Here is a 24,317-nt window from a genome sequence, read left to right as displayed (position 1 = left end):
AACTAAAAAACTGTCCAGATAAGCAGCTTAGAATAATGGTATTCAAAATTAAACATGCCTTTTCTTCCTAAACATTTGAAGCCTATGCTTGTATTTTTGTGCTACAAATGCAGTTAAAAACTGTCAGAGTATTCTCAGAGCCCTGCTGAGACTCACAATGAAGGACTAATCTATATGGAACTCAAAATACAGTCAAGGAAAGCATAGAAGCATGCATAGCTGGAGCATGGACCTAGGAACCAAGACTGAAAAAACAACTCAGGAATCTGTGAATAAGCCAGGATGCTCCAGGCAGGTGTTCATCCAATCTCTCCTGCAGACTGGCTCTATAAGAAGCCATCTACTTTAGCTACTTCATTTCATGGCTTCTTTGAGACTAAGCATGGGCATCCCTTAAAGATGTACTTTTTCGTGAATATTCACATTAGAAAGACATTTGTAACATTTCAAAATCCTGCAAATCGTTTGTCTGTACATTGTAAAATAAACAGATTAACAAGATACCTCTATCTCAAAGACTTGATCATTTTTACTAGGGTCAACCTTTAATCCTATCTTTAGTCATCTGCTATTTTTTCACAAATGGTCATCGAGCCAAAATCCTGAATCCCAGTCACTAGAAAATAACTGCAATATAAGTAACCAAGGAAACACCAACTCTCTTAAATTTGACAGAATGCACTATACTACATCTTCTCTTAAATGTTCAAAATTACATAATAGACAACAGAATTCTTTAGTCTCCTGTTCTTACATTAAGAGAATCAACAGAAAGCATAACTTTAATCATCTTAACTTTTAATGACAACCCTAAGACAAAATGCTGCTGGAAAAGAAAAATGCTTACTCTTTTTACAATAGTCAGGACATCTTTGTCTTTCTCTTGACACAAAAGTTTCCTTATACATAATTCCAACTGTTGAAGTAAATGTTTATCAGTGGGAATCTTCAGAGTAGATTTTACTTTTGGCAACAAATAGCATAGCTTCATTCTACAAAAAAAAGTAAACATTCACCTTTTGATGGAGATGTTTAATAAACATTATTAGTTTGTTTATTGAATGCTAGCATTTGACATAAAATAATTAGGTTAGTAGGTTTTATTCTTCAGAAATGACTGTTGCTTATGTGTTGTTTCCAGACATACGGTAACATTTTCAAGAACTTCTCCATAGATCAGGACTACAGTCCTGTATCTGAAAGTTAATAAAGATTTCTTTGGTTTTGTTTTTTTTTTTTAACCTAGAAAGATAAGCAGACCTCTAGATTTTCAAAGTGATCTACGCACTTAACTATCAGGTACCTAAATACCCTGGAAATCTGGTCCATCAGTACAAAGGAGCCTAAGTCACACCAAAAATCACGTAACTGCAGTTCCATACAATTACAAAAATGAAGGTGTATCAGACAGACTAAAAGGATTTAACTATTTACTGGCTCCTTCTTCCCCTTACCCTATCTCCCTGCTTCTGTCTGGAGGCTCCCCCTGCTTGTGCTGTCTCTGCTACTGGCTGGACCTTTCATCAGCTCAGTGTCCTGGTTTCAGCAGGGATAGAGTTAATTTCCTTCCTAGTAGCTGGTACAGTGCTGTGTTTTGGATTTAGGGTGAGAACAATGTTGATAACACACCGATGTTTTAGTTGTTGCTAGGTAGTGTTTACACTAGTCAAGGACTTTTCAGCTTCCCATGCTCTACTGACTGAACAGGCTAGAGGTGCACAAGAAGCTGGGAGGGGGCACAGCCAGGACAGCTGACCCCAACTGGCCAAAGGGATATTCCATACCATGTGACGTCATGCTCAGTATACAAAGCTGGGGGAAGAAGAAGGAAGGGGGGGACGTTTGGAGTGATGGCGTTTGCCTTCCCAAGTAACCGTTACATGTGATGGAGCCCTGCTTTCCTGAAGATGGCTGAACACCTGCCTGCCGATGGGAAGTAGTGAATGAATTCCTTGTTTTGCTTTGCTTGTGTGCGTGGCTTTTGCTTTACCTATTAAACTGTCTTTATCTCAACCCATGAGTTTTTCTCACTTTTACCCTTCCGATTCTCTCCCCCATCCCACCAGGGGGGAGTGAGCGAGCGGCTGCGTGGTGCTTAGTTGCCGGCTGAGGTTAAACCACGACAGTCCTTTTAAACTAAAACATCGGTGTGTTATCAACATTGTTCTCACCCTAAATCCAAAACACAGCACTGTACCAGCTACTAGGAAGGAAATTAACTCTATCCCTGCTGAAACCAGGACACTCAGTCAGCCCAACCCTCAACTGACTAACATAGCAGAAAACCAACTTACTTGAGAGGGGGAGGGCAGAAAAAAGTGGACAGTTTTCTGATGGCTTAGTGAGTTTAATCAGTCTAACCAAAGGTCCAATAAGCACTCCTCAAGGCAATGGAAGGGGTGGACAGTGTGGTTAGGAATCAGGATGAAAGAAAAGTAGTAACAGGCTATGATGCTTTCAGAAGCTGTGAGCTGCTCTATTGACTGAGAATGCAGTTTTAAATGCAGTAAATTGAGGGAGAAAAATTATTCATATAAAATAACCGAGAAACTTCAAACTTAATACCTTTCTGCTCTGACACTGTGGATATATTTTTGTTACTAGAGTGCCCCTGTAAAGCTCAACTTTGCCTGCTTTCAAACTGAACAGCATAAAGTACTTAGGTGCACTTAACCATGTCTTTTCTGTACTAGGGATTGAAATTGTTCTCGGGGTAACCAGCCCCCTGAGCTGGAAGATAGGGACAGGGAGCAGAATGAAGCCCCCATAATCCAAGGGGAAATGATTAGCGACCTGCTACACCACTTAGAGACACACAAGTCTATGGGGCCGGATGGGATCCACACAAGGGTACTGAGGGAGCTAGTAGAAGTGCTCACCAAGCCACTTTCCATCATTTATCAGCAGTCCTGGTTAACCGGGGAGGTCCCAGTTGACTGGAGGTTAGCAAATGTGGCACCCATCTACAAGAAGGGCCAGGAGGATCCAAGGAACTACAGGCCTGTCAGTCTGACCTCGGTGCTGGGGAAGGTTATGGAGCAGATCATCTTGAGTGCCGTCACACGGCACATAAAGGACAACCAGGGGATCAGGCCCAGTCAGCATAGGTTTACGAAAGGCAGGTTCTGCTTGACCAACCTGATCTCCTTCTATGACAAGGTGACCCACTTAGCGGATGAGAGAAAGGTTGCGGATGTTGTTTACCTGGACTTCAGTAAAGCCTTTGACACCATTTCCCACAGCATTCTCCAGGAGAAACTGGCTGCTCACGGCTTGGACGGGTGTACTCTGCGCTGGGTAAAAAACTGGCTGGATGGCCAGGCCCAAAGAGTTGTGGTGAATGGTGTTAAATCCAGTTGGCGGCTGGTCACAAATGGTGTTCCCCAGGGCTCAGTACTGGGGCCAGTTCTCTTTAATATCTTTATCAATGATCTGGACAAGGAGGATCGAGTGCACCCTCAGTAAGTTTGCAGACAACACCAAGTTGGGCGTGAGTGTTGACTGGCTTGAGGCTAGGAAGGCTCTGCAGAGGGATCTGGACAGGCTGGATCGATGGGCCAAGGCCAACTGTATGAGGTTCAACAAGGCTAAGTGCCGGGTCCTGTACTTGGGTCACAACAACCTCATGCAATGCTACAGGCTCAGAGAAGAGTGGCTGGAAAGCCGCCCAGCAGAAAAGGACCTGGAGGTGTTTTTCAACAGCCAGCTGAATATGAGCCAGCAGTGTGCCCAGGTGGCCAAGAAGGCCAATAGCATCCTGGCTTGTACCAGAAATAGTATGGCCAGCAGGACTAGGGAAGTGATTGTCCCCCTTGTACTTGGCACTGGTGAGGCCACACCTCGAATACTGTGTTCAGTTTTGGGCCCCTCACTACAAGAAAGACATTGAGGTGCTGGAGCGCGTCCAAAGAAGGGCAATGAAGCTGGAGAAGGGTCTAGAGCACAAGTCTTATGAGGAGCGGCTGAGGGAACTGGGGTTGTTTAGCCTGGAGAAAAGGAGGCTCAGGGGAGACCTTACAGCTCTCTACAACTACCTGAAAGGAGGTTGTAACGAGGTGGGTGTCGGTCTCTTCTCCCAAGTAACAAGCGATAGGACGAGAGGAAATGGCTTCAAGTTGCACCATGGGAGGTTTAGATTGGATATTAGGAAAAAGTTCTTCATGGAAAGGGTTGTCAAGCATTGGAACAGGCTGCCCTGGAAAGTGGTTGAGTCACCATCCCTGGAGGTATTCAAAAGATGTGTAGACATGGCACTTAGGGATATGGTTTAGTGGTGGACTTGGCAGTGTTAGGTTAATGTTTGGCCTTGATGGTCTTAAAGGTCTTTTCCAACCTAAACGATTCTATGATTCTGTGATAATTGATTTGCCTTGATTGCTAGATACTGTTTCTAAACTGGTTGTATAAAAAATGTGTCCATTGCTTTTTATATGATTAAAACCAAAATGCTCTGCAGATTAAATAAAAAATATTTCATACATTTAAGAAAATAAAAATCACTGCATTTGGTCAGACTGTAATAGCATATAATAGTGAAAACCTTTAATCTATAGGAATAGATTAAAAAAACCCTCAAGAACAATATATGGTGATATTCTCTGCTGTTCTCAAATTCCACTGGCTTGTGATAAGAGACAATCTGGTGCCAGAGATGGTAACTTTGTGATTAATAACACTCAAAAAAAATTTTCTTATACGAATTCATCTTACTGGTTTTATACCTTCAAAACATTTTAGCCTTCACAACTTCCCATTACAAAGACTTACACCACTCTGTAGAAAGCTAGAATAGTACCTCCCCAAGTTTGTTTTAAAATCATGAGTGAACAGCTGTGTTTGACTTCTAAACTTCAGTCCACCACAGACAATGCATTCCTTTTGTAAAAAAGTGTTAGGAACCAATTCAGAAAACAATTATGACAAAATTGGTTTTAATGTCAGTTAAGAGACTGCAACTTATTCCAAGTTTCCTTTAATTTTTAATATTGTATCAATAGAGCTTTTAATTAAAATATTTGTTAAAAGCAGTAAGATACTTCAAACTATATATAAATTTAGTTTATTGTTTTAATATAATCCTCTTAACATAAGGACATGACACATGAGTGTTAACCTATATGCACAAAATGGCTGTTTTTGGGTTTGGGATCCTGCAGAATTGAGATGTGGTAGTTATACTAAACACAAGGTTTATTTAAACAGTTTCACTTGGTAATCAAGTGTACTTAGTGAAGCTTACTGAATGTACACATGTATGTGCAAATTATGCTTATGTAAATCTTTATGCAGCATTAGTATTAGATGTTCGGACATGTTAATGATGACAACATGAATTACACACATCAGAAATAAGATTAAAAGCGTATAATCACACAAAATACATGACCAAAAAAAGGAATTATTTTCTTACTGGTAATAACTGCCTGGTCCCTATCTGTTTAGTGAAGAAAAAAATTGACTACAAAAATAACGGAAAAAACACTGTATAAAAATGAATAACATACCAAATTCACTTATTTTTTCTATTCTTTTTCAATTTAACAATGAAGTAGAAAACTTTTACATAAGGTAAAACCTATACTAACTTGTTAAACTCAGACCACTGAAAGAATTGCTTGTGTGTTTTACTTTACATATCATGATGTTGAAATGGATGGAAATTAATGGAGACTGTGAAGTTACATTTCTCTCTCTACACCCATGAAACAGCGTATTAGTTTCTTCTCATCTGTTGCTGGCTCCTCTGCCTCACGGTTCCTTTCTCACTCCCAAAACCTGACACTTTCAATCAGTCCCCCAAACATTCTGACTGACCCTGCTGTGGTTTTCTAACATTATTCCCATAGTTCCCTACACCTTTAATACTTGTCACTCTGAAGGGCCCGTACCTTTTTACTAAAGTCCCATTATTTAAACAAGACGTAAAACCTGTAACAATATTTCCTAATATATTATTTAAAGCTTTTTTCCTGTATACTGTTACATACTCTTCATACAGTACCTCACATTTGCCACTGGATCATGTGTAAGTTCAAGCACAGGTAGAAAGAAGTATTTGCAGAAGAATGATTTTGAAAACAGCTCCATAATGAATTCACAAGTATCTAAAAACCGAAGCCTGTTCCAATAACTTTTTCCTTGGCCCAGTTCTGAAAAATAACAATCCACAGATATTATCTATTAAGTTTTCAATGTCGGCTAGAAAACATTTCAAAGGTTAACCTTTGACTCAAAGATGATCATCACATGCATCACAAGGCACACCTTCTCAGCCTACCTCAATTCTTTCTTTCATTCTGTCAGTGAGCATTTTTTTTTCGGAAATTCAACCTGTGCCTTTAGCCATTTGAAAAAGCAAAAATAGTAAGTGAACTAGCTACTGTATTGAATAAAGCCCTATATGACATGACACCATGTCACCAGTGTAAAATTACTGTGTAAACATTAAAGGATTGCTAATGGGAACTATTCAGTCTTCTAACCTATCTTTAAAACCCATAGCATAGACCAGAAAGTGAACTAAGGTGACTAACTAATTGATAAATTAATTTCTGAGAAGATTTATCCATCACTTCTTATGCTGAAGCCTCTAGAGAATTTTACTTGCATAGAGGAACTCTGCTTCGTATATTGCAGCACCTACAGCTAAGCAATTCTGGATTCAAGAAGTAGGGTTGGAGGGGTCTTGGCATATTATCAATTTCCCATATTGCCTCTTTCCCAATTCCTTTGCATAAGCTTCAGATATATTCCTCGCATATGCACGGAATATATGAGCAACTGAATGTCTTTTAAGTGTAATCCCACCAATGATGGCAGGAAGTTACACTGAATAAATATAACCATAAATAGATCTTCAGTCAAAACTAACTTGCATCTCTAAGTAATCAAGGAAAAATTATCTTACGTTCAATCAGTTTCTGAATAACCTCATGCCGCTGTTCTTGCTTGCGATTATAACGTAAATAAACACAGAGAGTTCGAGCAGCTGCTTTTTGGACTGGCAGAACATTCTTGAAAGAAATAAAGGAAACACAGTTAAACATACTTCTAGAATTTTTATAAGTTTTTAGTCATATTCTTTCAGGTAACAAAAATAGCTAAAAATTAGCCTAACTTTATAAATTCTGGAATGAATGGAACGAAGCTTGGGAGAAGTTCAAATTGGAAATTAGGAAAAGGTTCTTCACTGAGAGAGTGGTTGGTCACTGGAACAGGCTCCCCAGGGAAGTGGTCATGGCACCAAACCTCTCAGAGTTCAAGGAGCATCTGGATGACGCTCTTAGTCATATGGTTTAGTGTTAGGTAGTCCTGCAAGGAGCGGGGAGTTGGACTCAATGATCCTTACGGGTCCCTTCCAACTTGAGATATTCCATGATTCAATGATTCTTTGAAATTTTGAAATAATTGGCATAAAGTAAGGGAGAATAATGAAGTTTGGCCAATTTATGAGACACTTCTTTATCCCCCCTGCCTAACTTGTTTATTCAACCATTTCATAAACGCTTAAAAGTATTCCATGTTTGGAAGGCACCTTCTATATTGTGGCTGTTAGAAAAGAAAATTTACAATGTCTTCTCTTACAAAAGTTTTATTCTTCAATTAATTCAATAAACTTTCAGACCAGTAGCTCTAAATGATCATTCATTTTCAGAATTAAGTGTTCTTTCATAAAGAATGGAACACAATGCAATGTAATCTATGGAATTGGGAAAAAGAAGGCATATCTCAGAGGAAAAAGTTTTGATTTACCTAGGAACAAACTGATAATGAGCACAAGGAAAGGAAAGAAGTCTTGGGTGTGAGGAAAAACAGGACAATCTGCCAAACTAATTTCTCCTCAAACTGGGGGGGGAGTTCTCAGAGCAATTTCTCAGTCTTATATAAAAAAACCAGCCTGATATACAATTCAACGAGAAATACTACTTTAAGATTAATATAATACATAAAGTGCTACACATAGCAAATATCTAGTGCTAATTTTTCTAAATACAGTAGACAATTGAAAAAAATAGGAGACAGACGGGCTCACATTTGTCAAAATGATTGTCAACATTCTGTGAAGAAAACGGTAATAAATCTGATCACTTGATATGATATGAGGGAGACATGCATATTTTTGTAGTAACTTCTCGTGAGTTCTCCACTTTAAAGAAGTTGCTGCTCTCTGTTCTGCTGTTGTTAATGCAGGAATCAAGTCAGGAATAGACAATAACTAGAAATAAAAATATAAACATTAAAGTAATTTTACATCTTCTAGCTGTATGTCATGTTACTACGCTCAAAAAGCACATCATAACAATGTAAGAAGGGAAGAGATTTTAAGGGGTCAATTAATTCCTCTCCTCAGACAGTATCAGCTACACTGTGACCATTTCCAGTAGATACTAGTCTAACTTGTTCTTAAAAAAAAAATTAACAATCGGGATTAAACAATATCCCCTGAGCAGTAAATTCCACTTAACTAGTCAAAAAGCTATTCCAGTCCCTAACTAAACACAATTTCATTTCCAACCCCTTCCCTCTTGACAAAGAAAAACTGATCACCATTCTCTTTGTAATACCCTTTCACAGATATAAAGGCCATTACGATAACCCTCCCCAGTATTCTCTTTCTCAAAACAAATAAAACCCATTTTCCTCCTAGCCTCAAACTTTGCAGTTATTTTTCTCAACTCCCTAATTAATTTTAGTAGGAATTATACACCTTTTCTCAGTAGGAGGCGAAGACTTTATAGTAGCCAAGCTAACTTCTCTTTAGCACTAAGCAAAATGAAACAGACTGCCACACGACATGGCACTTATGTTATATACATATACAGCTGTAAACTTCTGACAAATTCACATTTTAAATTACACTCTCAACTTTTGTCCATATAAGAAAAAAATTTATTCAGTTCTTACATTGTTGGAATATTTGAATTTCTCTATACATTTAGGAAGTATGCTCAAAACAGCATGTTGAAACAGGAGATGATCTTTTATGTACTATTTTACAGGTGAGGAGTCACTGAATAAACCATCACCCAGAGCCACATAGAATTAAATTAACAAAGTTGTGAGCTGAATACAGATCTCCTAAATCCTAACTCTGTGCCTTTACCACAGGAAACAGGCATCGTCCTAGCAGAAACTGTGTCTGAAAATGGCAACCATGGGCAGTTGCCACATCAATAGAAAAAAAAAAAATTAGGTATTAGCTATCACTTCTTTAGCATGAAACCAAGTTTTGTTTTAACTTAATGATTGTATTTCAAAATTTTATCTATTTCAGCAAATCTGTGGTTAATTAGAAAAAGAACATGGATAAACTGTTCATTTTTATACTAAGTGTAATCTTTCAAAACCTTTTTTTTTTTAATTTTAAAGTTTACAAAGTCAATAAACAATCAAAAAACCACAGAAGATTTGTATCTCTCCAAAGCAGAAACTAATCATGAAAGCCTTTTCATACAATATATGGCTAAACAACTTTGCTACTACCTTCATTTAGAAAGCAAATTTAAAAAACATGAGAATACCCACCTTGCTTTCTGATCCACTGTTTTCTCCTCCATTAGTCATTAGTTCAAGGATTTCAGGGAGGTGACCTACCAGGGCATCTAAGACCTATTTAAAGAAAGACTGCATGAATGAGGTCTGTAAATTAACTTGACTCAATTTTTATCTCTCACCAACATACCCCACCAACATCTCTTATGTTACTGTTCTCTCACATCCATCTTAAAAAAAAAAAAAAAAAAAAAAAAGAGGTGCAATGTATTTGCACTGATGAGAACTGGGATTTAAAATTGATGTTTTAATATAGTAAGTCATATAAGTATTGTAGGTTTCAGTTTACGAAAACAAACTATAGTTTTGATTTATATGAATACCACAGTCAACGCTTTCTAAATTATTCACAGCATGCAATATTTTAAAATGAACATTTATTCTTAAGAAAGATCTGTATTTCATAGACAGTTAAGTAAGAGCCTTGACAAACACAAAGTGGGTTTTTTTGTATCTGTCAGCTGAATCTTAAAAGCAATTTTTCCTGCTTTAAGAAAAACTGCAGTTGCTAAATTAAAATAGAATATATAGCCTATATTAATAGAAAAGCCTTACTTTCAAATGTTGTGATACTTGAAACTAGACTAGAAAAGTACATAATTAAATATTTTTTGGCACCAATTCTGACTGAGGTGGTATATAAGATAAAGGACTAAATACTTTTTATTATTTAGGTAACTGTATAGGGATCAAACCAAGGAATTTTTAAAAATGACCAGCTGCTTCTGAGTCTCAACTTTCAGGTGTTCAACCTGAGAAATCTTTTAAGATGGGTCAGAATTTCATAAATTATAAGATGTTCTATGAACACTTTTAATTTCCTTGAAAATGTCTAACAAAGAGTACCAAAACAAAAAGGAGCACCTGAAAGCAAAACTCATTTTTCCATGCCATATCCAAAGATCCTACATAGAAAACAAAAAAGATCAACTATTGGAATAACTAGTATCAGAGGAAATGGTGATTTTGTCTCAAACATAAATATTTGTCTTTTTCAACCCAAAAGTCTTACTATATTGTCTATAATATAGCTAAGTGATTCATGTTTTACGCAGGTTGAAACCAAGGTACACTAAACTAAATTGTCTCACAAAGACTCACAGATTCTGTACCAGATCTTGGACTGAAACTCTTTGTATAAATCTTGATCTTTGAACCATACACAACATCTTCATCTCCTCTTCAGTTGGAGAAATTAAAATAATCCAAAGCAAAACCCTTGAACGCTATCAATAATTATTTTAATATAGTATCAAAACCAAATCTTTCCACAGAATTCGTAAGGTAATAAATAATACAGCAATTAAAACAATTTAGAATGAATGTTTTTAAAAGCTAATAAATTCAGTATGGGTTTACTAAATTCAAACACCTTCCTATTTTCCTCCTTTTTATCCACAGAAGGCTGGCATCTTTATAAAGCGTCTGTGAAACACAAGTAAAAGCTGTTGATCATTTCAGTTACTGTACTGTCTTACTGCAGAATTATTAAACATCAAGATAATCTGCCTCAATGTAACAAGCAAAAGAAAGTTCCAATAAAAGTATATTACCTCCAGTGACTCATCCTGTAATAGTGTAACCAGTTCTTTATGTATTGTATACACACCAGAATTTAAAAGCTTAGCGACCTAAAAAAATGACAGTAAGATAGCAAGTTGAAACATTCTTTAGTTCCTTGGCACTACAACAACTATACTACACGTGCTTACTTTACAGCAAGCATGAGGAAGGGTGGCAGAACAATTGTTTAATATCAACCTTCTAAAGTTGTGTACTTTGCCATCGATCACATTAAAAATATGCTTATACAAAGAATATGAGTCAAGAAACAGGCCTATTACCTAACCATGAAAGATGCTTTTAGAATTAACTCTATTTCACATTTATCAAAAAATTTTAAGACTGCACTGCAAGGCTAGAAAAATTCCTTCGGCAATAGTCAAATGTTGTAGTTCATGCTCCTTAGGGAAGTTAACAGTCAGTCAGCTGTGTAAGTTACAAAAGATGAAATATAAAAATCGGCTTAGTCTGTTCTGGATTTTAAGTTTCCCCAACCTTCCATCCAAAGTTTTCACTCCTTACTTCTTTAGGGTTTTTTTTACCGTGATTCGTAAGTCACAAATTTCTAAAAACCACCAAAAGTCCAGCTCCACACTGATAAAAAGGTTTTATAGCAAATATGAGAAAAAGCTGAGGAATGAGATTTTTGCCATATAAAGTATTTAGATGATTTTTTTAATGGTTTTCTTTATTTATATAAGCCAGGTGAAAATAAGACCTTACTTCCAATCAAGGTGAAGCTTTAGAGAAGTGGCTACAGAGAGTTTATTTTAAAAAAAAAAAAAAATTCCACCTAGCAGTGAATGCCATAAATTACTCATTTCTGGCTGTCACGTGGTTGCAAATTATGGCGTTAAAAATAAATTAACCAGCACTAAATGTATATTCAGACCACGGTATAACTTTACAGGTTTTTTTAAATGAGATAAAATACTTTACTTATATTCAGGCAGTACCTTAAAAGTGTTATACATCTGACATGAAACATTATGTACAATTATATGTTAATTTTATAATTTCAACAATTACCTTGGATTATCATTTGTTAAGACAAGGCATCAACAGGTAAAGAGAACTGGAAAACCATCCATCTTCCTTAAGATGGTAGAAATAAAGCCACCTTGGCTTCATTTATGCCTCTACTAGTGATTTAAATACTTTCAGCAAGCTGCTTAACTTACCAATTTCCACAGCAACAAAATGGGATAAAAAGCTAGCTCGAGGACTGAAACACAAGGATTCTCAGTAAAACACTATGAAAACCTTTAAGATCTCCCTATATGGGTAGAAAGTGTATATTCGTTACTGGAATTCACCCCATATAGCTAATAATATCTGTGCAGCTCTACAGTTTTGAACTTTTATGAAAATAATACAGCTGAATTTATGTAAACTGAATGGAATAATAAGGATATATATGCTTTTACATCTGCATAAATTTCCAAGTAGTTTCATATTAAATTTGAGCATTTAGCTTAGATTTGATACATATAAACATTCTCCACAGAACACCAGCACAGTAGCAAATTGTACAGTTCTAAAGAAGGTTTTCAGGACCTTAAGTGACAAGTTCCTTTCTCTTGTTTGTCTCATTATTTTCTAATAGTATTCAAAACCTTAAAATATTCTAATTAGTACAATTGCTTATGTTTGTGGTACTAGACCAGTTTAAGTTTCTTCCAGCTTTTGCTCCTTAAGAGCTCACCTAGCTATAGGCTCTTGTAGCCAAATGCCACACAACTTAAATACTAATGTGTGTATATGGGCTGTATTTATATATTAGAAGGGACTAAACACCTTTCACAAACTAAATTTCAAGAAGTTTTCTCAAGTCTTTTTCTTTTGGTTGAACAGTCACAAAAGTAAGCTTAAAGAAGAAAACAACATAAAACAAAAACATGCAAGTACTAACAAAGTACCTTTGTAGACTTACTTCATAGAAGTTTATGGCCATAGTATATCTGACAGGAACTTCAGGGTCATGACAAAGGCAGAAGAATATAGAATATAGTTCTAAATGGAAGTTCTTTGGATCCACAAAAACAATCATGGCCTGCGGAAAGATAAAGTCTTTTATTAAATGTATAGCTAAAGGACCACACCATCAGAAATTATCAGATGAAAACATTGAGTTACAACCAGCAAGACACTTGGGAGATAACAGGTTGTGATTTTAAAGAGGAAGTGTGGCATTTTTGATGGCCGTGTCAAAACACAGGCACCAGACAAGTTCTAGAGTTGAGAACTAAAATGGATTTACATATCTTCCAGACATGCTGCAGGCTTTTTTTTCTGAACACTCAGATTAAAAACACAAGATATAAAACCTTAGTTTTATAAATATTGTTAATGTTTTGATACACTAGTGGAAGCTGCAATTGGAGACTTCAAAAACAAAGTACATTTTAGCAAGCAGCAAAGGAGGCATCTGAACTTCAACATAATTGTGTGTGTACATGCCTTGTTTTTGCTCAAATAAACCAACAGATGTCTACCTATATACATGGTGCTTGTCTTTAAAAGGCAGAATAAAAATAACTGTCTACTGGCTCTTGGTACAAACATATTTTCTTTAAATATAAACGTAGAATGTCAAAATACAAAGTAGATTTACAGAAACATGAGTGGTAAGTTTGAAGACCTCACATAAACTTGAAAAGTCTTTTTGTATTCAGGCAGGAACATGACTAAAACATGAATCTAACCATTCAGATTCAATCTTCTACTCCCTGTAATGCCACGACACAGCAAATGCAAAAACCTAGCTTTGAGTGGTTTGAAACTGGGGACTCTGTTTCACAGTCATTTTCTCAATGCCTTTGTGCTAAGGGTTTGGAGAAAATGTGTAGGAAAGCATGAGACCAGTGACCTCTTAGAACAGCACTCTTTCAGTCAAAACCTGCCGATAATTTTCTGAGGTACTGCAAAGAGGAATCTTTCCTGGTAACTCTTTTGGACAACCTCTACTTTAAGCCATTAACTTGAACTTTCCAGGAGAGAGCTAGAATCTAGCTAACAACGTACAATTTGGCAATAACTTCTCTATCATTCAGGTAGTCCTATTTAGTGAACTATATGCATGACAAAAATTATTTAACCTTAAATTAAAGTTACTTACTGGAAAATTGTAAGCACAGTTCTTCCTCACTGAAATATACTTCTTTTCCTGTTCCAGAGTTTGAAGCTGTAGTTGATTATCATTGTGCCCATTTTCCTGCTGTAAACCCAGCGTGGAAAGCTTTTTATAAAATTCCAAAAACCTTAAGTGCTGTTCAGGAGTAAAAATGCCTGGGGAGGGGGGGGGGGGGGAGGGAATATTACTTTCCTCATTACAAATGCTATTAATAATGTCCAAAACCCAAATCTCATTTACAAATCTATCAAATACGCCAATTTTTAGTCTCCCTCCCCTCCCATACTGTGAGTCTAGCAGAGTATCATCAGTACACTTTATACAGAAAAAGCTGTCATTTTTCTGTAATCACTAACTATAATACAGTGAATCCTAATTTCTGTTTACATAATTCTTGAAATACTCAGGATTTTAGCTGCAGGATTGTGAATATATTTGTTCCACTGATACTGGTTTCTTCTTGATTAAATGTTTAGATCTTTATGGAGCTCAGTCACGTGAAGAATGCATGTCTGCAGCAAGTTGAAAAATTAGGCTATGTTGCTACAGATAATAAAGAGATTTAAGAACAAAATTAGAAAACTCAGAATAAACTGGAAGGCAACTAGCAAGATTACTTCAAAAATTACAAGTAATTTTATAAGTACATTAGTAATATGAGAACAATCAAGGAAAGGCTCAGGTTTTTACTCAAGAGAGAGAGGAAGCTATCAGTGATTGGAAGGCTGAAATGCTTGATGCTTTTATTTTCTTTCTCAAACTCTATTAGTATCATCAGGTTCAGTACAATTAGTAACAGTGACAAAGATTCAAGCTTTAAGTAGAGAAGGAACAGGTCAGTGAATACTTAAACATGAAAGGTTTTCAAAATGTGCCGGGTCAGATGTGCTTCATTCCAGTATTCAAAAGTATTTAAAGTACTAGCTGCTGAAATCTTAAAGCAAGTGAGATATCAGAATGGAAAAGGACTGAAGTGGTACAGATATTTAGTAGTTGGAGACGGGAAGGACAAGCTATATAATTACAGATCAGTCAGATTACTTTCAAGTTTTTTAAAAAATTGGAACAAAAAAAAAAAAAAAAATCTACTTGAATCTACTGAAAGGGAAACAAGAAAATGAGTAGCAGCCAACATGGCAAAAGCAAAACCTGACAAACTGATTCCATTTCCTTCCAGTACGGGATAACAGGACCTGTTATCCAGTACTATATATCCTGACTGAATACGAAAGAGGCAGTAAAGGTCATGTTTTTCATAAGCAAAATAAGGGATCAGGAAAGAGAGATGAAAAACCACAAAGTTGCTGCAAAACTGCTTGGAAAAGCAGTTAAGAGAAAGTACCCCTGTGTCACTGACAAGATAGGCAACTGTATAAAGAAAGGTCTATCCTAGTCCTGGTAGTATTCAGTATTTTCACTGGTTTTCTGGATGTTAGATTAGAAAATACGCTGATTAAATATTCTGATAACAGCAACCTAGGAGGGAGACTGTTAGTTCTTCAGATGATAGAGTTTAAAATGATCTTCAGAAACTGGACATATGGTCTTAAAACCTTAGACTATTATTCCATTAGGACAGAGGTAAGGTGCCATGCTTAGCCAGATATGCATTCCCTGCACAAGGCCAGGAAAGAGAAAGACTAACTAGGTGACAGTTTTATCAAAATAAAAACAAACAAACAAAAAAACCAAATAAAAAAACCCAGACTTTTGAGCTACTTCTGTTTATAAACAAGGCTGCACTTGAACAAATAATGTCAAACTATTGCAAACTGTTGCAAAAAAAGGGCAATTTTTCATACTGAAAAATGTAAACAGCAATATAGCTTGCAGGACACATGAAGTAACCCTTTCACTTTGTTCAGCTCTCCTAAGGCTCTTGAAGCTCTCCTAACACTTCAAGAAAAATATGAACTTGCCAGACAGAGTTCGGAGGTGAAGAAAGATCAGCAATTAAAGTCAGTCAACCTAGAGAAAAGACAACTGTGAAGACATGAAAATATCCTAGCTCTATGTTTCTGTAAATAAGAGTTTGACACTGTGGAACAGCCCTTTTGAGTTATTTGTGGAGAAGCAATGGTCACTTTGATAGTCCCTAACATGATCATAAAGGATCATTTTAAAGATGTGTAAGAAAGATCAAAGGATATAAGAGTCTAGGGGGAAATTCTCTATCATGTAAAACCATGATTCTGTGCCGCCCCTCCACAGCCAAGCTCTGTGTAGAGGGTGTATGATGGGCAGAATGATCAGGGAAAGATCTGCTGTGCTCAAGCATTAAGGTACAGAAAACCACAAAAATTATGGGTACAGATTTGGCCTCAGCTGCAGCTGGGAATCCACATGGTATTAGGTCTCCTTTCTCCCCTGAAGTTCCTTATGGGCCACACTCTGTACTGTACCTCAAAAAGGATATCAAGCACAGAAATGAACATACACAGTTAACATCATACTGTGTTTTCAAAGGTTTCTAGTTTCAATTCAGTCATCCAATTCACAAGCTCCAGAATATCCAAGAAGGAATCAAAATAAATCAGTCAGACCAATAAACACAAACCACCATGTTTCCATCTCTGACCCTGTCTAAACAAAAAACTCTGTCCCTGTTGAAACATAAAAAACCCAATAAACAGATGGACACCCAAAGAGGAAATTCACAAAATTCAATATTTATGCAATAGGTTATTTCAGACTTTTACTTCCATGTTTCCTTTCCTAATTATCATTTCATTTGATACATTCAAATCTGGATATTTTCCAAGGGCTTCAAATTCTCCAATCTTCCCTCATTTTTAAGATTTTTTTTTTTTTTTAAAAGAACATTAAATCATACCATATAATCCATTACACAGTTTCCCTAAATGGAAAGATAAAGAAACTAGGATAGATTCATCTGCTTTGAAGGATTTTTCACAGAATGATTTCACTAAGGGGAGCACAGTTTGACTCCTATCATCTGAAAAACAAAAGAAAAGTTTTTAAAGTTAGCCATTTGTCAACATCTACAAAAGAGCACAGAGAGTGGACTTCCATAATGATTTATGAAAAATATCATTTAACATGCTCAGGACTATTTTTCGCAGGCACTCACTGGAGGTAGAAAACAAGAGGAATAGAGAATGGTGAACATACTAACATAATACAGGTCCTAAATTTTAATACCTTACCTGTTTTGTTTGTTTGTTTGTTTTTAGGGAAAAAGCATCCCCCAGTATAGGATGAGACAGAATAAATGAACAGTCACTAACTTCACCATTCACCAAGAATACCGCAGTACTCCTACAATAAGATTTCCTACAATAGCAGGAATACAGGGAGATCAAGACCGAACATGACCATGACAAGTAAAAAGAAAAATCTGGATATGCTGGAAATGATTTTTTTTCAACCTACTGAGAAGAGGTTGAAAATCTTTTGGTAAACAATAAATTCACAGAGAAACAAAAAAATTAAGGGCAGAGGAAAGAAATTAGATCATTTAGAAATTGTAAAATCCAAGCACTCTGCCTCCTTATAAAATAAAGGACTAAATGTTCGAAGAAGTTTATGTGTTTTGACTTGTTTTAAATAAAACCACTGTATTTTAAAATATTCAAGTTTTAAAGGGATTAGGATGTTTTAATGGTAGATTAACTCCAAAATTCAGCAAATAATTATGGCTGAACAAAATATTTAGGTTGATCTGAAGAAATATTTTGATATTGTGGGAAAGAAACCCTAGGATATACTTTTGGGTCATCTGCCTTCAAAATGTTCATTTTCTAGTTCAACCATGAAACCAAAAAACTACACAAACCGAATTTCTAGAAACACATTCTTTACAAACCTGTAAATAAACCCCGACTGCTTTCTCTAAGCTTTTTTCAATAGCTAAAAGCAGTAGCTACAGCAATTGAGGGGTGGGGGGAGGAATGAAGACTGGGAGGTGCAAAGAGAAGCACAAACTTGATAGCATCAATGCAAAGGCTCAATAATTTGAAAATTAACTTACTATCATACTTACTGATATAAGCACTAACTGCTAAAAAGTCCATTTATGGTATTCTCCCCAAAACTATCTTACTTCTTTATGTACTCCATATGGCTTATATGCAATCATGTATTTTAGTAATTCATCATCAAGTTCCTGTACGGTAAATATTTGCTCCTCACTTATGTATCAGGAAGGAGCAGCATAGTCAATAAGATGGAGTGGGAGTGGGAAATGTGGTGCAAAATACAGAGTTGCTAATGAAGATAAACAGCTGAAGAGCTTGGCAAAAGACAGTATAAAGAGCAAAGTGGCAAATAATGAGCAGTGATCAACAATATAAAATTTTTTTTCATATACACTATAGCAATGATCTATCATGTACTTTGCCGCTTTGTACGTTTCCAGTTGTAAAAAAAAAAACCAACCAAACAAACAAAACAAACAGCAGAGAGCATAATTGATACAGAGCCAGAAAAGCTGGCTGTTACTGTCTTCTACATCCCCCAGAAAAAAATCAAGACAGAGCAGTTCACTGGAGGACAAGGCACAGAGGTTACCCAGAATGTTCCCCTATACTGGATCAGTCACAGTAGCTCTCCTTAAAGTTTGCCCCAATCAGTGTTGAACTGAGCTTGTGATAAGAACCTGAGAGCCATACGTGTAGGTAACCCACCACTGCTATGCCAAAAGAACCAGATACAAGAGAATTTCTCCTTCCTCAACATGAAGACACAGACACTCACCCCTACACCTGGAGAAGCGTGAAATATGCACGTCGATATAGAAAAGATACAGAGAAAGATATAGGGAAAGAAATAGAGCACTGAGAAAAATACAAGCATTTACATTTTCTGTTTTAAATACAGAAAAGCTTTATAAAATACACACACTTTCTCATTGCAAAGAAGAAAGCTTTCAGTGCCTTATAGCCACAAGTTTGAAGGGATTTAAATAGTAATTGCTGATGCTTAGTGCCTCTAAAACCGATCGATGGTGCACACTGCAGTTTATGGGACATAAAGAAATATTTTCTGTTCCAAAATTTACAAATGTATTTGACATATAACACTGGATGTTAAAAGCTGCAAGGTTTACTGATACACACACAAATATCATATCATTGCCCCAGTCTGGGGTCTTCAGCTCAGAAGGCAGGCTGCAGTCTGTAATTAGAATCATAGAATCATAGAACAGTTTGGGTTGGAAGGGACCTCTAAAGGTCATCTAGTCCAACCCCCCTGCCATGGGCAGGGACAGCTTCAACTAGATCAGGTTGCTCACAGCCCCGTCCAACCTGGCCTTGAATGTTTCCAGGGATGGGGCATCCACCACCTCTCTGGGCAACCTGTCCCAGTGTTTCACCACCCTCAGCATAAAAAATTTCTTCCTTATATCTAATCTTACTTATTAGGACCAGCTTTACGTCAGTTAAGAGGCAAAAACTAGCTAACAGCAAAAAAAGCACAAGCAATGGCATCTGTTGAGCTAACATTTTGATTCTGTGTATTGATAGCATTAAGTAAATACTAACAACCCAATATTCCTATCATTTATACAGTAATTTTACTCATTCCATTTAGCCATATTATATTAGAAACTTGGAATAAGATAACTGATTTCATGGACAACTGGTTCACCTTCCTCAAAACTTACTATGTATGAAGCACTGCAAGACATGAAATACATAAAGGGTAAAACAATAAACAAAATCAGAAGTGTCTGAAGAATGCAGGCAGAACAAAAAGCATTTAAATACATTTATAAGATCCATTAAAGCCTTAAGAACTGGGCTAGTAAGCCTAAATTAAATTCCTACCTGCATCAAACATATCGAGCAGATTCACTAACGTCTCAAAAGCTGCAAGGCGTACACTGCTGCCCTCATCTCTTGCCAGTTCTACTAACTCAGGAAGCACCACAGTTTTTGTTAGTTCTGTCCTGCAAAGTGAGGCAAGCAGTCAAGAGAAAACATATAATGAAACAATATTGCCACAGCAAAACAGAATTCTTCCTTGAAATACTCATTTAGATATTTTTTGGGTAGTCAAGAAGGAAAAACTGACAAAGTTGTAAGGAAATGAAAATTAAATAAAAACCTCCAGTCAATCTCAGGACTTTTTTCTTTGTCAGCCAAAGAAACATGCAAGTTTAAAATGCGAGCTTCCATCACTAAAAAAACATTCAAATTAGCTCGAAATAAATCAGAGAAAATGCAGTCTGAAAAACCTCAAAGGAGTCCAGCTACTTCACTGTGTCACTAAGAAAACTATTCTGATCAAATATGCAGAAACTGCTCAATGCAATGGTCCAAAGCCAAACATTATTAAATATGAGTCATGTTGGATTGAAGTGTCTGGAAATCTCACGCTTCAAAGCTGAGCCTTCTTTACAGAGGGTAAGCAACTACTGCTCAGAGAAAACACGTCTTCCCAACTAGCCCAAACACTAGCTTTTAGGTTTGTTTTAAAGTAGTAAAGAAAGGGTTCTGCTTGTCTCTTTTTGCCTTGGTAATTACTAGCACTATCTGAGTGTGTGACAGTCCTGACAACTTGAATCTATACGTTGGCAGCAGGTTGCTGTATTAGGGACTGACTTAGAAATAAGAGTTTAATCAGAGGGGTGACTAAGGAGGAGTGAAATACTCTTGACACAGAAACATTTGGGCAGTAAGGTGACTGGCATAAGTAAGATGAAAAGAGGTTCGCTTTTTGGAGCAAAAGTATAGCTTCTGTAGAAGCTACCAATCAGCGTAATTTCCCATGTCCCAGCATGTAACAAATTGTTGATTGCTTTAAGAGATCAGAAAGATCTTGTTCTACCAAAAAGAACTGGGAAGACGTACCCAGTATTTCCTTTTTTTTTTTTGTCATGCTCATTTTTTATTTATAGTAGTCAAGATTTCTAGTGTTTGAATTTGTCTGCATTTGAGCTAAGAAACCCACTTACTCCTGTTCTCGTGTATGAGCTCTGCTCGTCAATTAGTGAAAGCTGTTGTAAGCACCACATCTCAAGAATGGGACCTCAGCAATTTACAATAGCCAGGGATCTGGCCCTCAATGTTTATACTGCCCAAAACATAAACCTGCAGGGAAACACTGATAAAATTACACTACATGAGCATTAACCAAGATGACAAAATCAAAACTATGTTTGACACTTTGAGCAACTGTGTATGAAGAATTTAGGCTCTGTCATTCCAATCACAGTTTTTAATACAGAACTAATCACAACCTCCAGGATGACAGATTTTTACTGAAATAAAAGTGCCCAAAATACCCCTTCCAATCAAACTAAACAAGTAACAGCTGTCCCTTTTGTAAACCAATAATAGTTTCAAATGTTTATAATCAGCATCAAAGTGATTTGCACCTTACAGAGTTTATTATTCTTAACAGCAAATCAGGATGTAGCTTAAGGGTATTCTTCCAAACAGATGATTAATCATTCATATAAAATTATGAGAAAATGACATATCATTTAGTGGTAACATCACTAAATAGTAAAAATAAGCATTGGGACTGTTGTCACATTATGCCTTCAACATTTACCTAAAAATGTGCTTATTTCTGTTTATTTAATTGTCTCTATTTTCCTACTACCTATTCATCCTCAACATGAAACACTGCAATAGTTTACGTACTGAATACACCGACAGTTCACTGTTTCTTACGAGATTAAAGATTAAAGCACCTAAATCATTGGGAAGGGAATAGGCAGAAACCTCAGAGAGAAAACAGTGTATATGGATACATTAACACTAAAAATAAAAGTTAGGGAGGAAAGAATTAAAGAAAAATATACAGAATGGACCACTAATTGATGACTATGTATTTAGGCCTATTAAACCACCACTCTAAGGCTGGGTAATTTGCCAGTAATACTGTCATTTGCCACGGCATAACACCTATCTTGTTTTAAGACTTTCATCTCCCAGGTATAATAAATGCAATTTAGTTCATTTTAAAGACACTAAACGGAATGAAGAAAATTTTACTTCCTTTCTAAAATGGTCACTTGTTAGTATAAGATATAGCCACCTTGTTACAAATGAAAACAACTTTTTTGCTTCTTCTTTCACACTGCTTAGTATACGTTGAACTTAAACAGCGTTTGGAGGAGGAGTGAGGAAAACGACACAAATGCACACATTTAGTTCTTATTTAACACCCGGCTGCACATATACCTATCTTAAATGTAAAATAAACTTGCTGAAAGCAAATTCACACAGATTCACACAAACTGTGAGTGCTTCTTAAAGGCTACCACCAAACCCATTTTCTGCTTCTCAATAGACTGAGTCACAAGGCAAGGAAATCTGTGCAGTCGTACATTTTTAAAACATAAAAAATGTTTCAGTAATATCTGAAAGGAATATTCTCTAACTATATGCATACCCTAGATATTCTGGGTAAAATAACTCAACATACTTACGCTATTTAAAAAAAAAAAATTATTTTGCTGTATTATGTGTCACAAATTTTCAAAGCCAAATTCGTATGATTACTTCTCAGCTCTTGACTATAGCTGAGGTTAACTGAGAAGGTTAGAGGAATCAATGGATATGCAGATGGTATCTCAAATAAGACACCAAAAAAATCTCATGGGATTGAGCAATAACAAATGAGAAAAGAGGAAGGACAGTGATTGAGACAGACAAGAACATATGACATAGGAAGGGTCAGGGGAGAGAAGAGTAGGACTCCATCCTAAATCAAGACCCAGAAATCAGGGGGAGGGGGAGAAAGGAAAAAAAAATTGCTTTCCAAATATGTTTCTGTGGATTTCCATTTTGGTGGCATCAAAAATCTTCAAACTAATGTGACACTTAGAACCATCCCTCCCTTCAAAACTTGATAGTTATGAAAAAAAAAAAAAAAGAAACCGGTCACTCCCTGAAGATAAACAGAACCCTCTCTTTCACTCATCTTTAATCTCCCATTAAACAGAATTCAATTTTAAGATACATAAAGATGCATGAGATAAATGCATACAGTAAAAATAAATGCAAGCTCAAATTATTCAGTAATTCAGTTTAGTAAAATGCGTGTTAAATTCTCAGTTTTACAAATATCAACAATATCGACAAATACTACCTTTCTCTTCTGTAATCACAAGTTCTTTTAAATTCAAAGCCATTCAATATGGAAAATGGTAAAGTGATTTACCGTGCTAACCTATGTTTTGTTATTAAAAAAAAAGTACAAAAACAAATGAGTAACTTTAGTGAGATGAGTAACATGGTGTTTTCACATTATGCACATCCTCTGAACTTTTGCAGGACAAGGACCTTGCAGAAGAGGTGCCTAAAGCACATATATAAAATTATTTCGTATGCAATAAAGACAAGTTTATCTAGGAATCTAGAAATTACTAACCTGCATGACCTTACCAAAACAGTTAAATTAAGTACATGGCAGTAATGCTTAGTTCTTGCTGTGAATATTCATTCCCTACATCTGAGTAAGATAAAACACTGCCTGAACATACACTTTTCCAGTATTCCATGGCTGAGAGGTAAATCGCATTGCTTCAGGAATTTCTGGTGTTTTGTTTTCGTTTTTTTAAATAACCCAGATTCTAAACCACAACATAATTCTCCATTTAAAAAAAAAAAAAAAAAAAAAAATCATTCCACAGCCACAGAAAGGCATCTTTTCCACGAACACCAGTACTAACAAACTGAAGTGCATATTTACCGTATCTTTCGAATTACACTTCAGTTTCAGCCTCATCCTTGAATTTGCTCATAAATTCACAATTTTAAAAGCCAGAGGGACTCTTAAGATCTAATCTATCCCCACTGTATAACACAGGGCAGAGAACCTTACTTAATAATTTCTTCAAATCTGTTAAGAGAAGTTACTGCTTTTTTTCCTTCCTGACACAGTAACAGGTGGACAGACCTGAAATTTTAAAATATTTGTTCACTCAGAGCCCAATCCTGTGTGGGTAGTTAACATGTTCTATTTATTAAAATAAACATTCCAGACTTTTTCTATTCCTATATATGTAATATTGAAAGTCTTCAAGCTTAGAGTAAAAGTTGATAGTGAACTGGAATTTGCTTACAAAACACATTTCGCCTTTTGCAAAAAA

At 36.2% G+C, this 24,317-nt stretch overlaps 1 protein-coding gene across 13 annotated transcripts in view; it reads right to left on the bottom strand.

Annotated features, from left to right (window-relative positions):
- The window catches only part of PPP4R4 (protein phosphatase 4 regulatory subunit 4), a 90,034-nt gene that overhangs the window by 13,876 nt on the left and 51,841 nt on the right, over positions 1-24,317 (bottom strand). For all 13 annotated transcript variants that reach the window (XM_076345353.1, XM_076345351.1, XM_076345355.1 and 10 more), the window contains 10 exons: positions 20,038-20,159; positions 17,082-17,204; positions 14,234-14,403; positions 13,049-13,168; positions 11,106-11,183; positions 9,526-9,609; positions 8,033-8,215; positions 6,908-7,013; positions 6,002-6,149; positions 848-992 (listed from right to left, as the gene is read on the bottom strand). In XM_076345353.1, the coding sequence (XP_076201468.1) occupies positions 848-992; positions 6,002-6,149; positions 6,908-7,013; positions 8,033-8,215; positions 9,526-9,609; positions 11,106-11,183; positions 13,049-13,168; positions 14,234-14,403; positions 17,082-17,204; positions 20,038-20,159 (1,279 nt within the window). The remainder of the gene's footprint in view (positions 1-847; positions 993-6,001; positions 6,150-6,907; positions 7,014-8,032; positions 8,216-9,525; positions 9,610-11,105; positions 11,184-13,048; positions 13,169-14,233; positions 14,404-17,081; positions 17,205-20,037; positions 20,160-24,317) is intronic.

This window comes from Aptenodytes patagonicus, chromosome 7 (genome assembly GCF_965638725.1).
Source record: "Aptenodytes patagonicus chromosome 7, bAptPat1.pri.cur, whole genome shotgun sequence".
NCBI classification, from domain to species: Eukaryota; Metazoa; Chordata; class Aves; order Sphenisciformes; family Spheniscidae; genus Aptenodytes; species Aptenodytes patagonicus.
This window is presented reverse-complemented; position numbering and strand designations above follow the sequence as displayed.